The sequence below is a fragment of the Mus caroli genome, unplaced genomic scaffold (genome assembly GCF_978045245.1).
Source record: "Mus caroli unplaced genomic scaffold, Mus_caroli_1 scaffold_14, whole genome shotgun sequence".
Lineage (NCBI taxonomy): Eukaryota > Metazoa > Chordata > Mammalia > Rodentia > Muridae > Mus > Mus caroli.
The window spans coordinates 5,882,574-5,908,046 of record NW_028227269.1 but is presented as its reverse complement, the minus strand read 5'-3'; the positions used below and the strand labels follow the sequence as shown (position 1 = coordinate 5,908,046).

Genomic DNA, 25,473 nt, shown 5'->3' with positions numbered 1-25,473 from the left:
ACTACAGTATTTTGGAAGAGAGAACCTCAATTGAGAAAGCGTTCCCATCAAATTGACCTGTGAGGAAGCCTGTGGTGCATTTTCTTAATTAGTGACTGATGTGAAGGGGTCCAAATCACTGCAGGAGGCATTGCTCCTAGTTAGGTGGTCCTGGTGGATGCTGTAAGAAAGCAGGCTGAACAAGCCATGAACAGTAATAGGGTGAGCATCACCCTTCCACCACCTCTGTACCAGTTCCTGCCCTCACTTCCAACATGTGAGTGACTGAAGAAGTAAACCCTTCCCCCTCAGTTGTTTTTGGGTCATGGTGTTATATCACAGCAATAAAAATCAACTATGACATCCTCAACCCTGTTTTTAAACTGTAGATTTTACTTTTATTATAACAGTCAAAAATGACTTTCTAAATTATTACTATAAACTTAAGAATGAGCATTTTGTTCAATTATATTCCCATGAGCACATAAAGTAACTTCATCTTGGAAGTAAGCTTAAGATCGCACAAGAACCTACTAAACAATTAGTGTGCCATATAGCAGATACCTAAAACCTGAACATTTATTCTCATATCTTACTCTCAATATTGTTGACTTCTTCAAATTATTTTAAAGATTAGATTCGTAACTTAAAAGGAAGTCTAGTGAAATGTGACAGAAATTACATTAGTCCATTATTTAAAAATTCCGACCATTGTGCGGAATATACGCATTTCTTTTATCAGTATATCCATTCCAAAACAATGTGTGTTTCTGTGTGAGACTGTGTCACATGTGCATGGGTCTGAACTGAACTTGGGTCTTCTGTTATACTAGCATGTGCTCTTTCTAGCACCAAAGAAGTCAATCTTGTTAAAAGAAATATTAGGTTTCTTCATTGGTTAGACTCCTTTAGTATACACACACATATACTAACTGGAATACATGAATGCTATTTAAAGTTCTTAAAAGAGAAGCTGGGCATGGTGGCACACACCTTTAATCCCAGCACTTGGGAGGCAGAGGCGGGCGGATTTCTGAGGCCAGCCTGGTCTACAAAGTGAGTTCCAGGACAGGGCTACACAGAGAAACCCTGTCTCAAAAACCAAAAAAAAGGAAATATTAGGTAGACCCCCCGCCCCCCCCCCAAATAAACACTAGAACAGTGAAGAGCTGCAACTGCAGATAAGAGGTAGCGATAGCAAAGACATATCACCTGGCATTTTATCTAGCAAACGTAGGTACTCCATGGAGAGGCAGTAAATGGATCAAAGTTCTGCTTTAGAAACATTTTATGAAAAGATCTTAAAGTCACCTACTAGAAATGTTTAGGTCATTTTCCCTCAAGATTTTATGGTAAAAATTTAATTTTAAATTAAATATTACAGAATTTTTATCTCAACTTACAATTACCTGCTGATCAGAAGAAATAGATTCTAATGCTTTTTGAATAACACGGCAGCCATACATCTGCAAGGCTAATGGTAGAACATGACCGCGAATGCGAGTAGCCAGGGCTAGTTTCTGATCCAAACTTCCAAACTGAAAGATAGTATCGATAAGAAATGAACGTGACAGTACTGTACAGTTACAAAGCTCATCAAATAGTATATTGGTTCCTGAAAATGACTGTTACCCAACTTTAGAGTTATTTGCTAGCAAAACAGAATGAGCATATGAATATAAATGTACTTACCTCAAAAAACTTCTGTATAACATAGTTTCCAAAAACATCTGTCATTAATTGATAGGCTGCCTGTAGAATTTCATTAAATACCATCTGTCTCTCAGCTGGAGTAGCTCTCTCTAGCTTTTGCTGTATGAATCTATATGGGAAAAAAATTTAAATTCTAAGACAATAAACTAAAAACCACCTTTCTAAAATCATCTGCATTCCCCATCTTTTGTGTGTGTAGAAGATCTTTAGCTCAGGCTGACCTAAAATTCACTATGTACCACCTCAGTAAGCAAAATTAAAGCTTTTTCTTTTATCCTTTCAGACACAGACACACAGACACACAGACACACAGACACACAGACACACACACACACACACACACACACACACACTCTCACCGTGTAGCTACCTCAGGGAGAAACATGGTGATTACTTTCTATTTAAAGGTAGCCGTGTTCAAAGGAAACAGAAGTGTAACAAACCCTAACCACCTACCTGGAACCATGCTGGTCTTGAGAAAACTCGACTATATGTCCAATTAAGTCTCTGAGTTGAAGGTTGGGGAAGCGGTTGTTCCTGAAATCTTCCAATAACCTACTGCGGCCGGAGGGCATGATATCAGATCTATTATAGCGGAGCCGAGAAGGAGGAAAGAGCTGGCTGCTGGAGCTAAATAGACTGGAAGTGCTTGAAGCACTTCGGTACTTTGCTTCTGCTCCAGGTGCTGCAGAGATATACCGACCACTACCGTTTGTCAGGCCTCCTACAACAAAGCAGCTGTGGTCAGCAAATATTTCTGACAAGTTATTCCACAGACAAAAATTACACGAACTATAAATTTAGTCAAATAAGCTTCAACAAACCTCTCCACTGCATTAACAGGCAAGTTATAATTAGCTAGTAAGATGCAGATCCAGAGCCATAGGGATGCTTTAAATTTTCTTTGCAGCCTCAGGAAGTAGCTGGGTGGTAGAGTGTTTGCCTAGCACACTCAAGGCCCTGGGCTATAACCCCAATACCACAGAAAAAAGGTCCATTCAGAGTATAATAGAGTAACATTGAGAGCTAAATCTGTACTTTGGGGGGAGACATTAAAAATATATTGCCAGATGTATTTTGTGGTAAAGACAAGTCATTTTTAGTCAATTTTTTAATGTCTGAAACTTTTTAAAACCCACAGTAAAATACGATTTTTGAAAACTAGAAAATGTTTTATTAAAAATATTTCTCATAAAATGCTATTATTTTGTAGATAAGGAATGATAGTAATAAATTATTACTATAGCCACAAGCCTCCGACTTGTTTATTCCATACAAGAAAATGAAAGGCAGCTAACAGAAACAAACTTAAATGAGGAAATTGTTTCTATTATAAATAACAGCTAACGCACTTGACAGTGTCCTTTTAAAACGGAAAAATGTAAATACGATTATAAAATGCAGATTTAGTAGTTTACAAAAGCAATATCCGTCTTGAGCTGTACTTATACAGTACATTGTATGCAGTGCTACACAGTAGTCCAGACCACAGTTTAGAGGTGACCTCAATGCCAAGGCAAAGTCAGAGAAAAAAGAACCGGGAACAGTAAGTTTAATGCTAGAGTGTGGACTCCTCTACCTTTAGCATCTACTCTAATTTAATTATTTTTCTGTTAAATTTCCCACTGCGCAGCACATCAAACATTTATTTGTATGATTAACCCTTTAGTAAGTATCACCAAACTACATGATATCCTGTGTATCAGGTATTTACATTACAACTCATATCAGTAGCAAAACCACAGTTATGAAGGAGCAGCAAATAACTTCATGGCTGGGGTCACTACAACATGAGGAGCTCTATTACAGCGTGGCAGCATTCAGAGGTTTTTCACATTATTTAAAAATTCTGTATATACACATACTAAAATATACATCTATGTTGCTCTGCACTGGCAACATTATTTTATGATATAACAATGTCATAGATAACATAGTGCCATCATTTTAGTAACCCTGCAGCAATATAAATGTATTTGTTTTGTGTGAAAATAGGCCTGAGAAGCTAAAAACTTAATTAAGAAAGTATACCTACTAATTAGTCATGCTGAATAATTAACTTAAAGATTTTCAGTAATGCTCTGCTGCATTTCAAGGAAAACATTTAATAAGGTAAATTTTGGGAAATGACTATCATTACTGAAAAGGATATAAACTACTGTATTTTAAACTTTCAATTATATAGTCCCACATAATTAAGCATTTTTTGTTGGAGAAAAGACAAGGACTACATGTTTAAATACTTAAGTGATCCTAGCAAGAAGTATAACTTTGTCTACCATCTTAATAATGGGCTATTATAAAAGCACTAATGTAGCAATTCTGTCACGTTAATGGAAAATTTTGTGAGAATATACACAGACACTTGGTAACTGTAGACCGGAAATTCAGCCACATAATAAGTAACTGCTTATTTTTAATGTTTTTGATTCTTTTCTAAAAATAGTTTAGACATCATATAGTCTTTAGTGCTTCAATTAAATGAATGGGTGTATGATATCATTACCACCACACATGGTATTGAAAACATCCCTCCTTCTTGCCTAAATACCTCTTGCCATGGGGTGGGGGGTGGGTAGGACCATTAAGGTGCATCTGTATTTTTTCCCCCAAATATTTCTAATAAGATTTCATGGCTAGTGGCCTTAAATTTTTTTAAAAAAAGGTTTATTTTCCTTGGTGCGAGTACTTTTTCTGCATTATGTATGTGCACCACGCCTGGTGCCCTCATAGGTCAGAAGAGGGCATCAATCCCTTGGAACAAGAGTGACACATGACAGTAAGGTAGATACTGGGAAATGAAATCCAGTCCTCTCCAATAGCACTTAAGTGCTCTTAGCCAATGAGCCACCTCTCCAGCAACTCAGGTGCCTTTCTTGATTGGGATTAGAATATTATGGGAGTTGAGATTTTTCTTTTTAAAGCCATGATTATTATCAAGTATTTAGTAGTATCTTTGATTCTACTATATAGAATATAGAAGATGAATATAAATTGTATCTTGAAGTAGATGAATATAAATTGTATCTTGAGCACACACAAGCACATTTATTTTTTCCCTTGGTGTTATTAAGTGATGGTAAAGGACTGAACTGGGATAGGATTGTGAAAGATGTACCAAGCTTAGAATAATCTTTAAAAAATAATAATCATCAACTATACACATACAAAACAGAGCAAAAAATCCACAACTGACCCAAAAGAATACCCCCCAAAAAACCACAAAGACATTGATTTTGTATTACAATAATTACATACATACCAAATTTAAAAAAAAAAAAAAATCTGAAATCCACAAACTTTGAAACCCTATCTGCTACAAGAAACTGTTGCCCAGGCTGGCCTTGAACTTAATAATCTTTCTGCCTAAATGCTAGGATCATAAGAGTATACCAGACTCCAGACTACTTAGCTGAGTCTAATCTTTCTTCAAGTTATAGAAATAACTTCCTTATTTGTAATCTATTGGGAAAAATAAAGCTATAAGCAATATTAAGTACAAACCTGCTAGCAACAAACAATATAAAAACTATAAAGAAAGTTATTGGTTCTACCGAAGAGTTTTACTACCTTCCTACAGGAATAAAGTATTTAACACAGTAAGGCAACAAGGCCACAGAAGTACTAACCTAAGGATGGTGAATAAAGGCTGGGTTCTTTTTCAGCCAGAGTACATCACATTAAGTATTCAATACTGGATAAATTTAAAATGTTCAGAACTTTTCTTGTATCCAATTCTCATCACTACCAAAAATCACAAACCATACCAAACCAAGTCTAAAGCAGCAGTTAGTAAGCTACATGAAAGACAGAAACTGAATAAGCAATTCATCTCAGTATGAATTAAATTGCTCAATTATGAGTATTTATAAAGCCATAAAGACCTATACCAATTAATAATTTTAAAATGAGTAATAAATCATTTTACGACATGTATTGAAATAAATATAATCAGCTAACAAGCAAAAGTCTAAAGACAACACTAACAAATCCACTTTTCCCATCAAGTTACAATACATTAAGTTAAAATTTGCTATATTGGGCTGGTGAGATGGCTCAGTGGGTAAGAGCACCCGATTGCTCTTCTGAAGGCCCAGAGTTCAAATCCCAGCAACCACATGGTGGCTCACAACCATCCGTATCGAGATCTGGCGCCCTCTTCTGGAGTGTCTGAAGACAGCTACAGTGTACTTACATATAATAAATAAATAAATCTTTAAAAAAAATTTGCTATATTTATTATTATATAAATATTTAAGATTCTCAAGTTGTAGAATAGAATCCTTTTCACTTATTCAGACAGATATTACAAAAGAATCCTTTGAGAAGTATATGAGTAAACCATACAGGCATGAACAAAAAAAATGTTTTGTCTCTTATTTTATGACTGAAAACTAACCAGTTCATTTAAAAACGGTGTGGTGTATGTGAAATAAGAACCAAAGCTCACTGCTCTCATTCATTCAGACATATAACTGCTCCAAGACAACTCACTGATAAGACCATCTTTGTCATACATTAGAGTAGCAACTATGGTCAGAATAAGGTAATTAAATGAGCATATCTATTTCTGGGTACTCTTATTTGTCTTTGCTAATGTCAAAATTCTAGTTATTATGATTGTCTAAGTTTTGGTACTTGACAGTATGAAGTTCTTTTTAAGTGTACTTCTAGACTATTTGAGTATTCTTGGTTATACTTTCCCAACTAGATTTTCAAAATCAGCTAGTAAGTTTCTTCCTAAAAACCTGAAGAAAAAAAAAAAACCCAATAGATTAAATGCACCCATTTAGTAGAAGAAAGTTGGTACCTTTGTAATACTTCCAACCCACAAAAAGTAGGAAAATAAGAGGACAATGGAAAAAGAGGAAAGTAATAAAGTGGGAGTAAACGATTGTAATTAGGTCAGCAAAGCTAGAAAAGTAAAATCCATTTAAAGCAAATGCTCTCATCTACAAAATAGTCTAAGGATTGATATGCATTTTAAAACAGAAAAATTAAGACTTATTTTTCTATCCCTTGTCCCATGAATCCTCTCCTCCACTTAAAAATGTAATCATTCGGGCTGGTGAGATGGCTCAGTGGGTAAGAGCACCCGACTGCTCTTCCGAAGGTCCAGAGTTCAAATCCCAGCAACCACATGGTGGCTCACAACCCTCCGTAACGAGATCTGGCGCCCTCTTCTGGAGTGTCTGAAGACAGCTACAGTGAACTTACATAAAATAAATAAATAAATCTTAAAAAAAAAAAAAAAGAAAATATTAAAAAAAAAATGTAATCATTCAGACTTAAGGTCAGCTGGGCGGTGGTGGCGCACGCCTTTAATCCCAGCACTTGGGAGGCAGAGGCAGGCAGATTTCTGAGTTCGAGGCCAGCCTGGTCTACAGAGTGAGTTTCAGGACAGCCAGGGCTACACAGAGAAATCCTGTCTTGAAAAACCAAACCAATCAACCAACCAACCAACCAACCAAAAAAATCAAAAAAGAGTTAAGGTCAATGGAACATAGAAAAAAAGTTGAAACTACGTGAGGGAAGACTATGGCTGATAAAGTTAAAGGCTTGTAAGAAAATCCAAAGATAATTGAGTTAAATTGAGGCAAACTGTAACCATAAATTTTTTTCCCATGATACCCCTTTTCATATAGGAACTAGAAAACACAGTGAGGACTGTGTTATGAAAGAATAGTTTCTGCTACTGGACAATCAGTTACAAACATATTTCCAAACTCTTCACCTCTCCAAGTCTACACAACTGTAGTCCTCATCTAAATGCTTAAGGCTTACATTTCTCAGACTTTAGAGTATTTATGTAGATAGATAAGAGTTCAATGTTGAGTATTCTTAGGCTGATAATTTGAATAGAAATGTTCCAATAACAGAGACTTCTGAGTCCAGCGAAAGATTCAGGTTTTCGTAAGATGCCCAACTTGTACTAATTTAATTAAACATGTGCCTTGAGTGATCTACTGCCAAAGTACATCAATCAGTCAAGTACTCTCTCTTAAATCTGTGATCATCTTAACTAAATTAATTGAAGAAAACATTCACAAACATTGGAACCAATGTCACAAAGGTGCTTAAAGGGTTTGATGCTTAATTTTCACTATCAGTTTTTACTAGATTTGGATTCAAATAGGAGACAGACCTCATGGCTTATCTGTGAGGGTGTTTCCAGGGAGGTTTATATCTGAGGAAAACTATCCCTGAATGTGGTCAGCACCATTCTATATTTTGTGTTTTCAGAATGAACAAAAGGGCATGCAAAATTAGCATAACTAGTCATGTCTCTCTGCATCCTGACTCTGCAGTCAGCTATCCGACTACCATGATGCCATGACTCCCCTGCTATAATGGATTATATGTTCAAACCATCAGTTAAAATAAACTCTTTCCCCCTTATTGCTTCTGTTAATGATCTGATTATAATCCTGAGAAAAATAACTAGATAACAAAGATAATAAAGAAAATGATAAGGACAAAAGTAAAATCATTCAGTCTTGAAACCAGTACAACCAAAACTCAATAAATTTATGTGCAGCCATGTGTGGTAGTGCACACCTTTACTCCCAGTACTCAGGAGGCAGACAGAACTATGTGAGTTCCCAGGCCAGCTAGAATCACACGGTGTTAAGACCCTGTTATAAAAACAAAATTTTATGCAGAAAGCCAATCATAAATTGTCCCACAAAACAAAATTTTATAATTTCTTTACATTTAACCCTCCCATGAGCAAGACAGACATCTTGAAGAGTTGCAACAGTACCTTAGCATACATGATAACTGATATATAATCTTCTGAGAGCTGAATGTGATGTTCTACTTCCTGCCTGTGAAGTTGCCCATCTAAAGTTGCAGAAGGTACACACTTGAACTTTAAAGGTGCTTAGACAATATCTCTCAGGGAAATCTCAAGAATAACTAAATTCAGAAAGGAATCTAGACGTCTACTAATATTCTATACAAAAAAAAACCCACAAAACCTTAGGAAACAAGATCTTCAAGATAATGTAAATATTACTTCGTGAAAGGCTAGTTAAAATGCAGTAGTCAAACACGTTTAAAAACTATATTCCATTCCTTATGTAAGAGCATAATAGAAAAGGAGTACTATCATAGGTCAGAACTGTAGGTTGGCATCAATTTTTTCAGTTATTCTTACAAGTCTTAGGAGCTTATTTACTCTTTAATTTGTTTGTTTTAAATGGATTTATCATTGAGCCAGTCTATGTCCACATTAAGGATGAAATGACAAATATGAAGATGTTTTAGCGAAAAACAAAAGACTAATGCTATTTAGTTAACACCTCAATATATTTCATATTGTTATGCTTTTATTAACAATCATACTTAAACATAAAAACGGAAGACAATCTTACATCTAACTTGGCCATACTTGTTCACTCTTATACATTTCCTCTAAAAGGAGAGCCTGAATAAGTCTGTTAAAGCATGTGATTCTTAGCAAATAACTTCTGGGGGGCGGGGGGGGGGGGGGAATCATCACAGTAAATAATGCCCCATTTTTAAATAGAAAATGTTCTGATTAGGAGAAAAACATAAGTTCTAGAAACGTGTGATCCAGAGTTAATATTTTCCTATTTACTTAACATAAATGATTCTCCACAATTCTGAGCCACCTTCCAATAAACTAGTATCACTGAGTTCAAAGTTCACAGTATACATTTTAATCTCTGATTTCTTGGGGGTGGAAGCACATATCTTGAGAAGTCATTTAGTCTGGCAAAACCAAGGAAGGCCATGCAAAATGGTGCTTTATACCTAAGAAGTCCCAAATGTATCCAAATACTAAGACCATAAGCATTAGACAAATTAGAAATTACTAACATATTTTAAGTTTGTTTTCCCTAACCTAAAAAGTGGTGACATAGAAATGGTCTAAGGAGGCCAAGCACAGTACAACTAATGGTTTAAAACTGACACTAACTAATTGTTCATTCTGAGAGTTAGAAAATGAAAGAATGAGGCATTATCCTAACCACTATAGGAATAACAACCTTTTAGGGTAACCTTTTAAGTTATAAAGGAAAATTCATCATAGAGAATTTATAGATTGATAGTATGAGAGCCACAACTTTTCATAACCCCTGAAGAAATATTTTAGGCAGTGGCCATAAGGTGTTAAAACACCATGTAGACTAGATTGGTAGTCTCACAAAGGACACAACCATATGTATCTTGATTCAATGTAACACAACAGAAAGTGCCCAGAACTGCACCTTGCCAAAAGAAGCCATTTACAGGAAATACCATGAAGGCATATGCTTACCACCACCATAGGAAAGCAAGCAGCAAACTCAAGAATGTGAGAAATTTAACAGGACAATTTCTTTAACAAATGAATGAAACAAAACAAGAAAAAAAAAGTGGGGAAACAAATATAAATGAAAAGACAATTAAACTTAAACGACTGTGACTCAAATGACTGATATTTAAGCCAACCAAGCAGACCAGTCAATAAGAAATTAAACTATGATAACAATGTTATAGGTATAGTGTTAGAAAACCTGATTTTATACTACATATTGAAAAGCTAAAACTATTTTTCAGTCTTCTAAGCTCAATATACTAAAAAACATAGGTTCTGAATATAAGTTTTTATTTTAAAAATATTCAAAACTTATGAACTAAAATAGCTCTCCAATAAAAGTGACTCTAGCAAGTCTAATGATATCTACTGATTAAATATTTACTCTTTATAAAGAAAGTCTTTTTACAAGGAGATTGCTGCTTTGGGCAGTTTCTGTGGGGTTCAGACAGCTACCATTATCAAAAGGAGAGATGAGTTTTAAAAGTCTCATCAAGAACTTTGGGAATGTTGATTCCAAGAACCACTCATAACTATAATAGTTGTATATTCATTATTTCAAATCTTGGTCAAGACTAACCGAGAATTAGTTTTAACCAATTCTAGTAAAGCAGGGAGACTTACTCTTTTTGATATAGGAGCCTTGCTAAGTTTCCTGGCTAACTTTAATTTGGACCTTAGCCTCTGAAGTAAGTAGGATTACAAAAGCATGCTAATAAGTCCTCACAGGGAAGAATCTTATGCAGGCCAAGTAAATAAAATGCTTTATATAAAATCAAATCTGTAAATTCTACTCCCACAAAGTATTTTACATGTCAGCAATCTTGATATTGACTCACAAAGAAATCTAATTCAATGATATAGAGTTCAAAATTACTTTCTAAATAACTGAGGCAGCAAACGTAGAATGATCATTATTAATGTGAAGTCAGCTTAGTCTATGCAGCAAATTCTACGTCAGCCAGGCCTTAATAGCAATACCCTGTTTAAAAAATAAATATTTTTAATGTCACAAAGCATAGGAGCTTTGTATCATTATTAAATCATAAGAAAGTAGAGAATAGATTATTTTCATAAATAGTGTAGTAAATTCATGAAACCTGAGATATTTTCAATTTGGTGGGGAAACATTTCAAGTAACATGACTAGAACTAGGGGAAAGTAGGGACTAACAAAAGAAGACATTATAGGTGATTACTCATTGCAATCGGAATGCGTTTGAGCATCTAATTTCCAACTGAAGCTTTGGGTGTAACAGTACGAGGTATAACACAGGACTCTTGCTCAGATATGATTTCCCACAATTGACTAAAATTCTTCCTCTAAGTAATTAGACCAAATTCTTTACTGTCTAAAAAAGAGACACATCCACACTGTAGTGCAATTACAGACACCTAAAAAATCACATATATTCAATTTATTAGCAAGTTATATATAACGGTTCTAAGTAAACAAACACACACAGTAACAGTTAACAGAACCTGATCTGCAACTTACCTATGAAAAGATGACAGGACACAACAAATATAATTTTTACAAACACAAAACTATTGGGATACACCTGTCTTTTTTTCTTTCTTTCTTTTCTTAAAAATTTGCTTTTGGGTTTTCGAGACAGTTTTCTCTGTGTAGCTCTGGCTGTCCTGGAACTCATATATCCACCTGTCTCTGTTTAAAATTAAAGGCATGTACCACCACACCCAACATTTTTTGGTTCTTTGTCCCAAACTTAATACATTTCAAAAGCATGTCTTATCAAACAGCTCTTGTGAATAAGACGGTTGATAGCAGAGGCTCAGGCTATAAGCTAGGTAAGTCTATGAACAGGCAGGGATGTAAGTCAGACCTCAGAACCCTATCTGAATAAACTAACTGGTACATATTCAAAAGAGCAAATCTTCCAAAGCGCAAAAATTTCAGAATTTGGGTGGGATGCAGGACCAGAATCTTCGATGTAGTCTGTTTATAATAATGTTACATTTTAAAAATCACAAGATAGCTTAAATATTTCTAAGCAACAGAACCATTTAGTTTCAGCTGTACTTAAAAATAATCACAAAAATCCATAGCTTAATTTTTAATGGCAGAATTCTTTGATAAGACAGGGATTCATATACAGCTAATAATGTCTAAAAAGTCTTCAAAATATACTGTTTCCCTTATGGACAAGTACTTCCTAGAAGAGGAATAAAGGATAACCACCAATTTAATAATCTGGAGGTGAGAATAATTTTTAAATAGAGATAGAAATAAAAGTCCTAAATGTTTCACCTTTAGGAATATAACACGCTCAAATCATTTTTCCCTTTTAACATATTCAAAAGAGAAGCCTATTAACTTCTCTAATGCGCACACATTAACTGATATTCTCTGATATAACTTGTGGTAAAATGGCCAATACTGTACTAAATTATTTACATCCCATTACTATAATATAATTTTCTTATGGTGCGCAAAAGCTTGACAGTAAAAATTTCTTTCACTATTATGTATATTGTTGACTTTCAGATGCTCTAGAACACATAAATCAAAAGCACAGACAAGAGAACATACACCACTGTATGTCATAAAAGAACATAAAATACAAAAGAGGGTCTTTACCTTACTGTACATTAGACCCTCACTTTGAATTTCAGGAAGTAGAACTTTTTCAAAAGGCTAGTATCTAAAAGCAAAAGCAATTTGGCATGTTTTATCCAACATTCAATATTTTACACATATTATAAACACACATACAAACACACATACATGTATACATACAAATAAAAAGGGTTTTGGGTTTTTTTTTACCTAAATGCAAACTGGATGAGGATCCATGTGATGAAAGTGATGGCGGTGGCGTAAGTGAATGTCCTGGAGTTTGGCTTGGCAGAGGCATGCCTATTGGACTTGGAGAGGAGGAAAATCCCAGACTATTGTAAAATGGTTGCCCTATGGGTGCTAGGCTGCTACTAGATCTTTTGTACAAGTCAGAGCTAGTAGATAGAGACTCTCTCCTTGTGGCACTACTACTTGCAGAACTGCCAACTGAAGAAGAAATAAAAAAAACCCTAATTACATACAGTGTTAACTGAATAGAACCTATTCCCAACCAACTCTTGCTGGGCAATAATAGAAGTGATCACAATAATTATTTTAGAAACATTGTGGAGATGATAATTATTGTGATAACTATATATAACAACTTATTAATCATAAAAGGGTATAAATGCACCCCAATAAATAAGCAATCCTTAACAGAGCAGTTATATGATTCATTACTTCACACATATTTTACCACCGACACATGTAGTTACTGTGCTTTAATACCCTGGTATGATTTATAAACTCTGAATTGCAAAGTTGTCTGTTTTAGGTCATAAAAAAGATTAAACTCAAATAAGGTTTACTTTTGTATTATCCTGATGTCTGGAACTGGTTTTTAAGATTTCAGCTCAATGCCAAAAAAAAAGATTATATTAATAAATAGAGTATTCATAAATTTCCCTCAACAGTCATATCTTAGATTTTAGCTGTGTCCAAAATAAAGCCCATATTGGCCCGAATATTACTAGCTGGATGTGAAAAACAAGTGGGAACTAACTTCTCAGTATTGTTCATATAATTTGTTAAACAGAAAATCCCAACCACCAAATTTTTTCTTGGAAAATTAATGTCTCTCTTTACTGGGCCACACTAAAACCATGCCTGTGTCTCTTACCCTTCAGGATCCTTCATTTTTTAAGATTCTAGAACTGGCCTCCTGAGCTCCTTATTCAGAAGTTCCCCCTATCCCTCAGCTATCTAGGAGTGCATGTTAGGAAAAACAATCTGGCTGTAAAGCAGCATGCACGTGTACAATCAAATCCTTTACTGAGTATGGAAAGGCCATGTCCCAAATTTCTATCATTTATAACCAATATTCTCAATTACGTTTCATTCTTATTTTGAAACATCAGTCTCTTTTAACCAAACACCTTTCATGAAACATTTTTTCACCTAGGAACAAGGTCTACTTTCCCCAATAAGGACAAGCTCTATATTCGGACCAATATGGCAATTCTTTCCAAGGAATTGTAAAGTCTACTAAGTCTTGGTTTTTATATTGTAAGTCATATATAAGTAATGTATATAATAAGTAGGTCACACCTAACATGGATAAAAGAAAACAATTAGAGAACATAATAAGCAAGCTGAGCTTCTAACAGATAGAACCCATGATTACCCAGGTTTGGTCAAATTTAAATACCTATATAGAAAAGGGGGTTGGGGGTAGTGACAACTGCACAGGCAAAAGGTTATACTGCAATAGTGACTTTCATAGCATCCAATGCAGTTTCTAAAATACTGGCTATGTCTCATGGAACAGTTCACATTTTAAGACCTAACATATGATTAACTAGAATCAGCAAGGACACTATATGTACTTTAATAGTAAAACTAAATTAAGCCTTAATGAAATAAACATTTTTTGTTTGGTATTGGCAAAATGTCAATATGTGCTATATCAAATATGCTAATTTAAAAGGACACTGTCAAAGTGATCGCTTGAAGTGTATATTACCTATTATACTTATCTCAGACTCCTATTTATTTTAATAAGCAATTTAACTGATAAGCAAGGTTATTGGCTCTTTTTAGAGCAGCACCATTATCATTCCTTGGCCAAATAACCAAAAGAAACTGGCTGTGACACATGTAATGTATTCCCCAAAAAGAGAAATCAAGATAAATCTTTAAAAAAAATTTCAGAAATTACTTCAAAATATAGAGGTTCTTTAAATTTTGTCCTGTCTGTAAATTACATGCAACATTGACAAACAAAATGTACCCAAGATACTAAGTAGGTAAACAAATGCTGGAATCACAACTCGTTCATCAACTATGCATATGATATTAAATCACAAACTTTCAATTAAAATATCACTTTAGAATTAACAGGTCATAAAAAAAAAACATGATTTAATTGTTATATCAGAGTAGCTACCACTGCCTGCCGTATTTGCTATTACTCAAAAATTAAACTATCATATTGGTAAGGAGAGCTATGTAAAAATAGACAACTATGTATTTTAGCTTCTGCTTATGTATGCAATTGTGTGACAGGGCAGTAACAGGTGTAAGAGTACATATGTATAGCACTTGAATGGACTCTCACAAAAAGTCAAAAAGAATGGAGAAGATGAAGTTTATCTAGAGGCAGTTATAAGTGCAAAGTGTAATGCTCCTACTCTTTACTTATTAACTTGTAAGTTCATTTTTACATTATACTGGGAATTGAACCCACGGCCTAATGCACACCAGACAACCACTCTAATCCTGAGCTGTATGCCTAGTCCTAATGTTCCTAGTAGCAAGATAAAATGGTTAGTTCCCAGCCAGACCGGGCACCAGAATTCGGCATGTGATGCTCAAAAGTGAGTAAGGCATGAGTGCTCTAAGGGAATTCCTAACTCTGAGATAGACGGGAATCTCAAGAACAAATGAATACAGTGATCTAGAAACCTGCACCAGCGCATCAATAGCATACATTAGAGAAAACAATATGGTGTTTATCAAAGCTGTTTTTCCCCGAAAGGATTATAAGGGGACAATAGCTACACTTTAGAAATTACTTTATGTCCAGGATGTTTATATCTTAAAGTGTATGTTCTATCAGTTTTGCTTAGAACATTTAGGATTCTTTCGGGATAATGTCTTAATTGGGTTAGAATCACAGAATGAGACTCATGGGAGTACATCATCTGGACATAAAAATAATCAACTCAAAAAGGAACGAAATAAGTAGAATTTTTAAAGAATTGGGCAGGAGAGTTGGCTCAATGTCTAAGAGCACTGGCTGCTCTTCCAGGGGACACAGGTTTTAAACCAGCATCCATGTGATGGCTTACAACCAACTCCAGTCTCAGGGGATCTGATGCCCTCTTCTGGCCTCCCTGCACACATGTAGTGCAAAGACATACATGCAGGCATAACACCCATACACATAAAATAAAAAAATTTAAGAGCGTTAACACAAAGTCCAAATTCACCAGATGTGCCCTACGCTGTACTGCTTATTTAGAAAATACTGTTAGGCAAGTAAAGCATTCCTTTATTGTATTTCTTGAAACTAAAAGTGCCTTTTACTCCCTACAAGTTTATAGCTGTTCTACAAAGATATACTCATACTACAAAGATGAATATTAGTTCAGAAGACACATCAGGAAAATGGCAAACACCTGATAACTGCATTAGTTTTGCCATTTTATTTCTGTTCTGGGGGGAGACAGTGTCTCATGAAGCTAGATTTGTTGCAAGCTCATTGTAAAGCCAAAAATAACCCTGAACTTCTGATTCTTATAACTCTACCTTTTTAAGAAATGGATAATAAACATACGCCGCCATATAGAGTCTAGGCTGTGCTACAGATCAAACCTAGGGCTTTGTGCATACTGGGCAAGCAAGCACTCTACCAACTGAGCTACACCCCAGACCAATTTTATCATTTTCCACATCAGAAAAAAATCTGAAGTGATAAGAAAACAAATGGAAAATGATTAGGGGTTCTAAGAGTATTAAATATAAACATTAAGTATTTTAAAAAATCCCTTGAAGTCCAAATTCGTATCTGTGCTCTTAAAAGTTACCAATTACATATAAAGAACTAGAATATGCTATCCTTACCTAATGTGAGACTGTTTTAAAATTACGATTTCTTAATCCAAGTAAGAAAGAATCTATTACATTATTTTTAATGAAAAAACCTAAGTTATTTTAAGTATACTGGTAGTTTCTTACGGGACTCTAGTGATTCAACATTTATTTATTTAGATATTAGGCCAAATACAGAAAACCATAATTAGCTACCCAAACCTAGTAAGACTGTACCATCCAATAATGACTATTGTTCTTTTTAAGTTATCCAAATTTTAGGATGGCCATGTATTAACCTCCTCCAATATTACGGGGAATAAGGAAGAAATAGTGATTAGCAAAATATAGAGTACCAAATTCTTAAATGCTGGGGGAGGGGGAGTATGGGCTTGCTAGAATGAGCTAAACATTTATAAATGACTGAAAGATTTACAGGAATTCTGTAAAATTAAACTAGCACCCCATACTTTATTCCTATCCCTCCTACACTATGTTATTACTGCTTGTCTTTATATTAAAAATTCAAATACCTCAAGTATGCTTAGCAAAGTTTTTAAACAAACTTACCTGATGAGCCAAATCCACTGAGAGCTGAGCCAATAGCAGCTCCTAAAGAGCTACCACTTCCAAAGCCAAGAGACGCACTTCCAGGTTGGCCAGGTCCATGAGAAAATAAAGAGCTGCTCTGGGAGCTGTTAGTCAAAGAGCTGCTCCCATAAAATGAATTAGACTGCAGGTTAGTGCTTGGTTGCTGCTGCTGCTGCTGCTGCTGTGGTGGCTGAGTGCCAATTGGCCGAAACAGGCCATTTGTGCTGCCTGTAAGACTATTTGCAGTTCCTCCAGCTGCTGCTGCTGCTGCTGTAAAATAATTTCAGAAACTTCTTGAAACTACTCAGAAAAGTACCTAAAATCTCTAAAAATGTCAGTCATACTTACCAGCTTGTGCTGCTGCTGCTGAACTAATTAAGACAGGTGTTGGAGCCATTAATCGTACTGGAGCTCCAAGGCCAGTTCTTGCTCCAGGGCCAACCACTAAGGCACCAGTCTGATCATAATAGGCAGTTGGAGCTAGTACTTGATAGCCTAGATAACATTAAAATGAGTACTTATTAATGAAAACACTTTACAACATAAGACGTGAATACTTTCCCTTGTATTTGTGTTTAGTCCATGATTTCACATTATTATTACTAAACCTCTGAATACAGATGGAAAAACCACCTCTGAGGTCTTTTAAAAATGTGTTTTTATGGAGGTACCTTTATCAGTCATGTCTTATACTTACAGATTATGAAAAGTTCTTTTCTTAAAACAGAAGCTATAGGCTTCCAAGAACTAAGTCATAGAAAAACATCACCATTTGGTCAGTTATGAAGAGAGAGGCTAGAAAGACTAGAGGAAGTAAATTAGAACACTATTTAAAAAAAAGCTTATCTAAATTTTAGAGCAAGAACATTATCAATGCATTCACTTAGAATTTCACTTGTAAGCATCACTTTAAAATCTTAAAATATGGGGGTTAGAAAAATGGCTCATAGGCCAGGAGCACTTGGTTTTCCTGCAAAGGACACAAGTTCAGTTTCCACTACATACATGGCAGCTTATGACCAATTTCAAGGGGTCAAGCATATACAGTCAGGCAAAAATACCCATACACAGAAAATAAAACATATCTTACTTTTATTTAGTTTTTCGAGACAGGGTTTCTCTGTGTAATGCTGGCTGTCCTGGAACTTGCTTCTTGGCCTCTGCCTCCCAAGTGTTGGCATTTTAAAAAAAAGGTTCTGTGAGACAGATCCAGCCTGGTCTTCATAGTGGGAGCCAGGTCAGCTACAGCTACACAGTGAAACCCTGTCTCAAACCCCTCCCCAAAAGTTTAAAAAATTTTAAAAATATAATCTGAGAAGACAACTTAAGATCACTAAGAGTCAACCTGTAAAGACTCTCATAGAGGCCTTAGTTTTATTGTAGGTTTGTGTATGAGGTAAATGACATTTTTAAATTTCTAAAAAATACCAGAAAATGAAATTTACTTCTAAGCAGTTTTTTCTCAAGAGAATTTCTCCTCTGAATCAAAACTACACAAATGACATTTGACATTTTCCCAAGGATGGCACATTACTGCTCCAAAGGCACAGAAGACAATTTAACTGTGAGCAACAGCTATTTTGGGGCAATAGGGTTTTAACTCTCTCCTGGAGCTCAGGTTGAGAAGGTGACAAGAGCTTGACAACTGTCTGTGAAAACATACCAAATTATACTAACACAGCAGTGCTGACAACCACACAGAAGCCAAAGCTTCTTTGTAAAATTACAATAGCAAAATGGCTTCAAACATAGGCAAATTCAGTTCATGTAAGTGAACTATGCTGAGATAAGCCTTCTATCATTGACAGTAACAATTTCACATTTATTTTAAGTAAATATAGCAAATTCCAATGTAGTATTCATTATGCACAATACTAGATTCTCAAAATTCTGTTCACATTGATGCACAACAATGGTCCTAAATTCAAGACTTAAATAGTACTCCCGCTCAAAAGCATCATGGTACAGCTGGCAAGAAGGCTCTGCAAGTAAAGGTAATTAATTACTGCTTAGCCTGATAGCCCTAAGTTCTATCCTATAACCCATCTGTTACAAGCAGAATTCTCCTTTAAGTTGACTTCTGACCCCTACACACTTGTTCTCCATGCCTCAAATAAATAAAAAATGTTTTAAAAAAAAAAAAAAGCATATTGTCGGGCTGGAGAGATGGCTCAGTGGTTAAGAGCACTGACTGCTCTTCCAGAGTTCTGAGTTCAATTCCCAGCAACCACATGGAGGCTCACAACCATCTGTAATGGGATCTGATGCCCTCTTCTGGTGTCTGAAGACAGCAACAGTGTACAACAGTATACTCATAGACATAAAATAAATCTTAAAAAAAAAAAAAGCATATTGTCAATAACACCTGCATTAAAAACTAATGGCTACCCCATTTGGATTTTGGGTTGAAAACACTCTTTACAAAAATAAAACCCATACTTAAATGATGTGTATAATTCCCTAAGAGAAATTTCTTGTAAAACTTGTGTTCATCTGACCCTGAAAATCTCTCAAATGCATCCATTCTTCTGATTACCACTACTCTTGTCCAATGGTATTGATGTCATGTTTCTGTTCTCTTATCACACCTTTATAATTTTATGCTCCAGAATTATCTTTTTAATAACCAATTTGCTAGCATACCCCTCCCCTCTTCAACACATTATAAAATGTTTAAAATGAAAAGCAAAACTCTGAATGTAGTCCATAAAGTGATCCACTTAGTCCCTGACCTTTTATCTGAATGAAGACATATATGAAAGGATAATCTCTGGTGTACTGTATGGAAGCATCACCTGTCAATAAAAAAGCTGGTGGCCAATAATCTGAGGCTGAATTAGAAGGTGAAACATTTGGCAGGGAGACAAACTCTGAGAAATAGTCAGAGGAGATCTTGCCACCTGGGCTTGAAGGAAGTCAGATGTGGATCTAAGGAGAGGTAACTAGCCATATGGCAGATAAAGAACAGTATAAACATTAAATAAGCTACAAACGAGTAGGAACAAGCCTAGCTATTTAGGCACTTTTTAATAAATGATAAGCCTGAGTCATTATTCAGGAACTGGGATATGGGTGGAAAAGCCCAAAGTTACAAATGGCACCCATCATTGTTGGCATGTATTCCAAACTTAGCTAAAAATCCAAACTTAGAACAAAAGATCCAGGTATGCCCCCCCAGTGGAAAGGCAGGGAACAACCACCTCTTAGAGCAGTTTCCCAGCCAGGCAGAAGATATTCTAAGAGAGATCCAACCAGAGCCTTAGTACTTGGTACATTTCCCAGGTGACAGGGGGACTGAGCAACCTGGGCCCGTGAGAAATCAGTGTGTGAAGCCTGCAATGGCCCGGAGCCAGAAGAGGCACAGGCCACCTTTTCAGAGTGGGGAGAAGTCATATGTGGGCCCTCAGAAAAAGCCTGCTGGTCCCTCCGGTAGAGAGAAGGATCAATAGGAGGGGACAGAGCCAGCAGCCTGTACAATGTGGCAGAGAGTAGCTAAATGTCAGAGACATGGGCGGATGCCAGCTACAAACACTGCAAGACACTGCAGACAATGAGAAAAGCTAAAACAAACAAACAGCTAGACAAACAAATAAACAACAGACTTGGTAAGATACTTGGGAAGTCCTTAAGGAGAAAGTTAGAAATTAAAAAGAAAAATATTTTGTGTTAAAAAAAATGAAATACACAATGACATAATGCATCTGAGTCCCATATGACTTTGTTTCGCATATCAACATACAAATAATTATTTTTTCAGAAACAATTACAATTTTAGATGTCCCTTTAAAAAGATATCAGAATAAAGCAGACTTAGGGAAAGGATTGAGGAATGGATAATGAGATGATTAAAGGATTCTTTCTATCAGAATCAGGAATCTTCAGTGGATTCTGATCTGGAGTCTAGAACAACAGCATAAGGGTAGTTCCAGATGAGAAAAATCCACAAAGGTTTGAGGAATTAGAAGGGCAATACAGAGATACAAATATACTGAGTTAAAAAATACAGATTCTGTTTAATGAAGTCACCTTAGAACAATGTCATACAATACTTTATGTTTCATTTTGTAGAATTTGAAAATGTATATTTACATGCATTAATACATCATACAGTTGATGTCGAATTCAGAATTCCAAGGGGCTTCTGCCTTGAGTTTTAAAAAGAAATAATTCTAAGATTGCACATTTATTAGAGATGGTGGCTATACTGGAGATGCCTTTACAGACTGAAGCTGATGAAGCTTTGACATATGTATCCAATAAAATAGAACAATTTTTAAAAATATTATAGGGTAAAACATATACATCTTACAAATATACCTTACAAATGTACAGGTTAAACAACTGTAAAAAGATCTAACTATGCTTTAAAGGAAAGAGTCAGAGAACAGAAAGGGAATATGGGATCTCTCAGAGATAGATTAAATACTTTATTCATTTTTTTTTAAAGTCAATTAAGACATAACATAGCTGCTGAAATACACTGAAAGAACTGTTAGATCAGCCTATGTGAAAACCTCAGAATGAAAAGAAAGGAATGTGTTGCATTGAGGAAGAGGTTTTGCCTGTTTCAATAGGGAAAAAAAAGCTGTGGATTCCATCAAAAGTAGTTAAAATTAGATTTAACCAGAGCAGACATCCTGAAGATCTTGGCAACAGAAACAAAGGAAGAAACCAAGAAGAAAAATAAAACAGATAAAGTATATACACGGATCCCTTTATGTGGGAACAGGTTTGAAACTGGCTAAAATTTGGATATCTCAAGCCAGGACTACAGCTATGCACAGCCTGTAAATCTTGTTGGTTACAGAGTTCTCAAGATTTATCATGTCATCATTTGTATGGCAAGGGTAAAAATTTATTTTATAAATTGGATATGTAGTAAAAAAAAGACTTATAAAATTTGATGCCTTTTCCCTAATCTGAACACAAAGAATAGTCTTTAGTTGAATTGTACACACTGCATATTCCATACATGTTAATGCAAAAATGTATATTACCGTTGAAAGATTCTATGTTTGCAGAACAAAAGAACCAGACATCAAAGAAGACAAGGCAAAACTAATCCAGGTTAATATGTAAGGCTGGATAGGACAACTGATGGTAACAAAAGAGAGATTGGATTCTTGAAGTATCTGTTGAGGATCGATGTAGCTATGAGGGTAAGTAAAAGGGGGGGGGGGGGGCGCTAAGCATTGCTATTTTCTGATGCAAATTTTTGTAAAAGATGTAGTGTTTACAATGAAGCAAAGATAAAATTAAAAATATAAATTTACTATCCCCGTATTTCCCAATTTATTAACATGAAATTCTATAGGTTCTTTTCTTTCTAAAAACATGTGTAGATGTTTGGCTAGCATATATGTCTATATGCCACACACATGTCTGTCACCATGGTACCAATAATGGCAGGAGAAGGAGTTGGATGTCCTAGAACTAAAATGACATGGTAGTGAGATATATATATATATATATATATATATATATATATATGTATGTATGTGCTGGGAGTCAAACTGGGAACACTCCAGAGGAGCAATCTACTCTCTTACTCACTGACCCATCTTTCCAACTTTTCCTGGCTTTTTGTGATATGTAAATTTCCCTGACATTACTTAACTGTGTGTGATGATAAATTTTAGTTATCAACTTGACAATCTAGAATCAGCTGGGAGAATGTCATCTTAAATTGTGAGAGGTTGTCTTACTATAATAATTGAAGTGGAAAGATGCTGTGGTTCACACCAGAAACAGTTAAAAAAAAAAAAAACTACAAATAAACAAAACCAACAACAAAAACCCTTGATAGTTGTGTTAAGAATTCTGCTATATTGTCATTCCCAAAACTGGACTTCTCAAACAAAAATATTTGATTTCAAAGATTAGTATCTGGATCTGAGGAGTTTGTTTTCAGATGGGGTTTCTTTGCATAGCTCTGACTGTCCTAAACTCACGGAGACCAGGCTGGCCTGAAATTCACTACCTTCACTCCCAAGTGCTGGGATCAAAGACATGCACCATCACTACCCAGATGGGTTCTGCGTTTGCGATAATATATTAATAAATAGTCAAAGCTTCAAAGATTCTGAGTTGGTCATTCTTCACTTAACATTTTAAATCTCTTGAGCTTCCCCTTCCCACCCTCAAAATCACCACCTCCCCAAACTAAAGTTCTATATCAAACTACTTATATACCTGGCATGCCTGCAGCAAGACTCTGACCAAAAGCCAAAGTTGGGTTTGCAGCTGCTGCAAGTGACTCTGCTTGCTGCCCTTGCTGGCCCTGACTGGGAGTAATAGGACGCTGACCTGCTCCAGGACGAAGAACCTAGAAAGGACAAATAACTCAGTTAAAAGGAATATAACAACAAATTCATCTTAGACAACTATATACATATCACAGTAGAATTTGTATTTTTTTGGAAAATAAAATATAAATTTAACATGAAAAGTTATAAATAATTTCTACCATAAAAACCAAGAAATAACACTCCTGGTTCTTGACAACTGCAATCCTCTATAAAGTAACACTGAGAGTCTAGCTCTTTGAGTAAGTTACTTCTAATATTTATACTCTCCTTTTCAAAGACCCAACTAAAGGTGAAATGGCTAAAGAGTTAAATTATTTAATTTAAAAATGTTATTTATTAAAATTTATTTAAATTATTTTCTAAGGCTGAACACTGAAACATGAGATGTTTAAGGGAATTCTGCTTTAATGAGACTGTGATGTGAAGCCAAAAACCAAACCAACAAACAAAAAACTCACCAAAAACCAAAACACACAAAAAAATTTTGGAACTCAAGGAAAATTTAGCTTAAGAACTTGTTAAAACATAAAACTTAAGTGTGAAAAATAACAAAGTAACAAAGTACCTTCAAAATAAGGTAGAAAGCTCTTAAAATAATAAAATACAAGCATGATGAAATTAATAATACATTTTACAAATATCCAAGCAATTCCTGGTAGAGCACACACAAAAGATACGGGTTAAATAAATTATTAAATGATATTATGATACAATATACAAGGGCTAAGCTAAACAATACCTTCCACAGAACATCAATATGGCATTAAAAGTATTATAGAAAATTCCTAACAAAAACTACCTACCAAACAAGCAACAAGGTATTTAATTTGCTTTATAGAAATACCATGAACACAGCAGCCAGAATTCTCACTTAGCAACATTGTGTTTACATTTATCAAGATAATTTTATTTCAGGCCCTTTCAAAAAATGTCTCTGAAGGCACAGACTGGAGGATCTCTGGGAATGGCTTTATAGTAAAGCTCTGTGGAAAAAAACTCTGCCTAATTAATATTTTATTTGAGAAATTAAAAGTACTCTTTAGTGAAAATGTCTCATCTTTTACTGATTAACAGCACACTTATATAACTACTTAGACATCTGTAGACAAATGAAGGAGCAAGCTCTTTGATATAGATATCAAGAATGTTTATTTTAATGTTTCTTGCAACAAGGCCTAATTACTCAAGATGGTTTCGCCTCTGCTTTTCCAGAAGTACTGAGTTCAATTCCCAGCACTCACATGATGGCTTGAAACCACCTATAAAGGGGTCTAATGCCCCCTTATGGTATGCAGGTGTACATGCAGACAGAATACTCATACAATTAAAAAAAGAACATAAAATAAAAAATAAGCCTTAAAATTACTTGACTTTTGAAGAAAGTAAAATAATGAAAATAGGACACACCAAACCATTGTTTTAGGGTTTTGGTTTTTTCCCAGACAGGGTTTGCTTGTGTGGCTCTGGCGGGCCTGGAATTAGCTCTATAGAACAGGCTGGCCTCAAACAGATTCAAACAAGAGATTCACCTGTCTCTGCCTCATAAATGCTAGGATTAAGTAAAGGTGTGTGCCACTATTGCCAGAGCACAGCAAACCTTTAAGTGCTGATCAGAAAATTAAAAGTCAGTAAGTAGTTGCATATCAACTGTATACTGAGTACTATCATACTATCCACTGAGGGATGGACCTGTTTTAAATACAGGAACTCCAAGGCTCCTTTATTATTTCACAAAGAAAGGCCTACCTGCTGCTGTCCAGGCTGAGCTTGTGATGCTGCTTGCTGGTTGGCTGTGTTGCTTGCCGCAGCTGCAGCTTGTTGCTGAAATAAATTAGCTGGATACACTCCCCATGGAACACCGTAATACTGAGGTGGAACCACTGCTGGACCTAAACCCCATATGGCCCATCAAAAGAAAAAAAAGTCACTAAATTTTATATACAA

The 25,473-nt window shown here is 35.3% G+C and overlaps 1 protein-coding gene across 12 annotated transcripts in view; it reads right to left on the bottom strand.

Moving 5' to 3' along the window:
* Pum2 (pumilio RNA binding family member 2) overlaps positions 1–25,473 on the bottom strand; it is a 75,833-nt gene that overhangs the window by 5,738 nt on the left and 44,622 nt on the right. For 7 of the 12 annotated variants that reach the window (XM_085830192.1, XM_029484302.2, XM_029484300.2 and 4 more), the window contains 8 exons: positions 25,276–25,418; positions 23,414–23,546; positions 17,570–17,716; positions 17,201–17,491; positions 12,809–13,045; positions 2,149–2,416; positions 1,672–1,801; positions 1,383–1,517 (listed from right to left, as the gene is read on the bottom strand). In XM_085830192.1, the coding sequence (XP_085686318.1) occupies positions 1,383–1,517; positions 1,672–1,801; positions 2,149–2,416; positions 12,809–13,045; positions 17,201–17,491; positions 17,570–17,716; positions 23,414–23,546; positions 25,276–25,418 (1,484 nt within the window). The remainder of the gene's footprint in view (positions 1–1,382; positions 1,518–1,671; positions 1,802–2,148; positions 2,417–12,808; positions 13,046–17,200; positions 17,492–17,569; positions 17,717–23,413; positions 23,547–25,275; positions 25,419–25,473) is intronic. The other 5 variants (XM_021178781.3, XM_085830193.1, XM_021178785.3 and 2 more) reach the window with 3 other exon arrangements.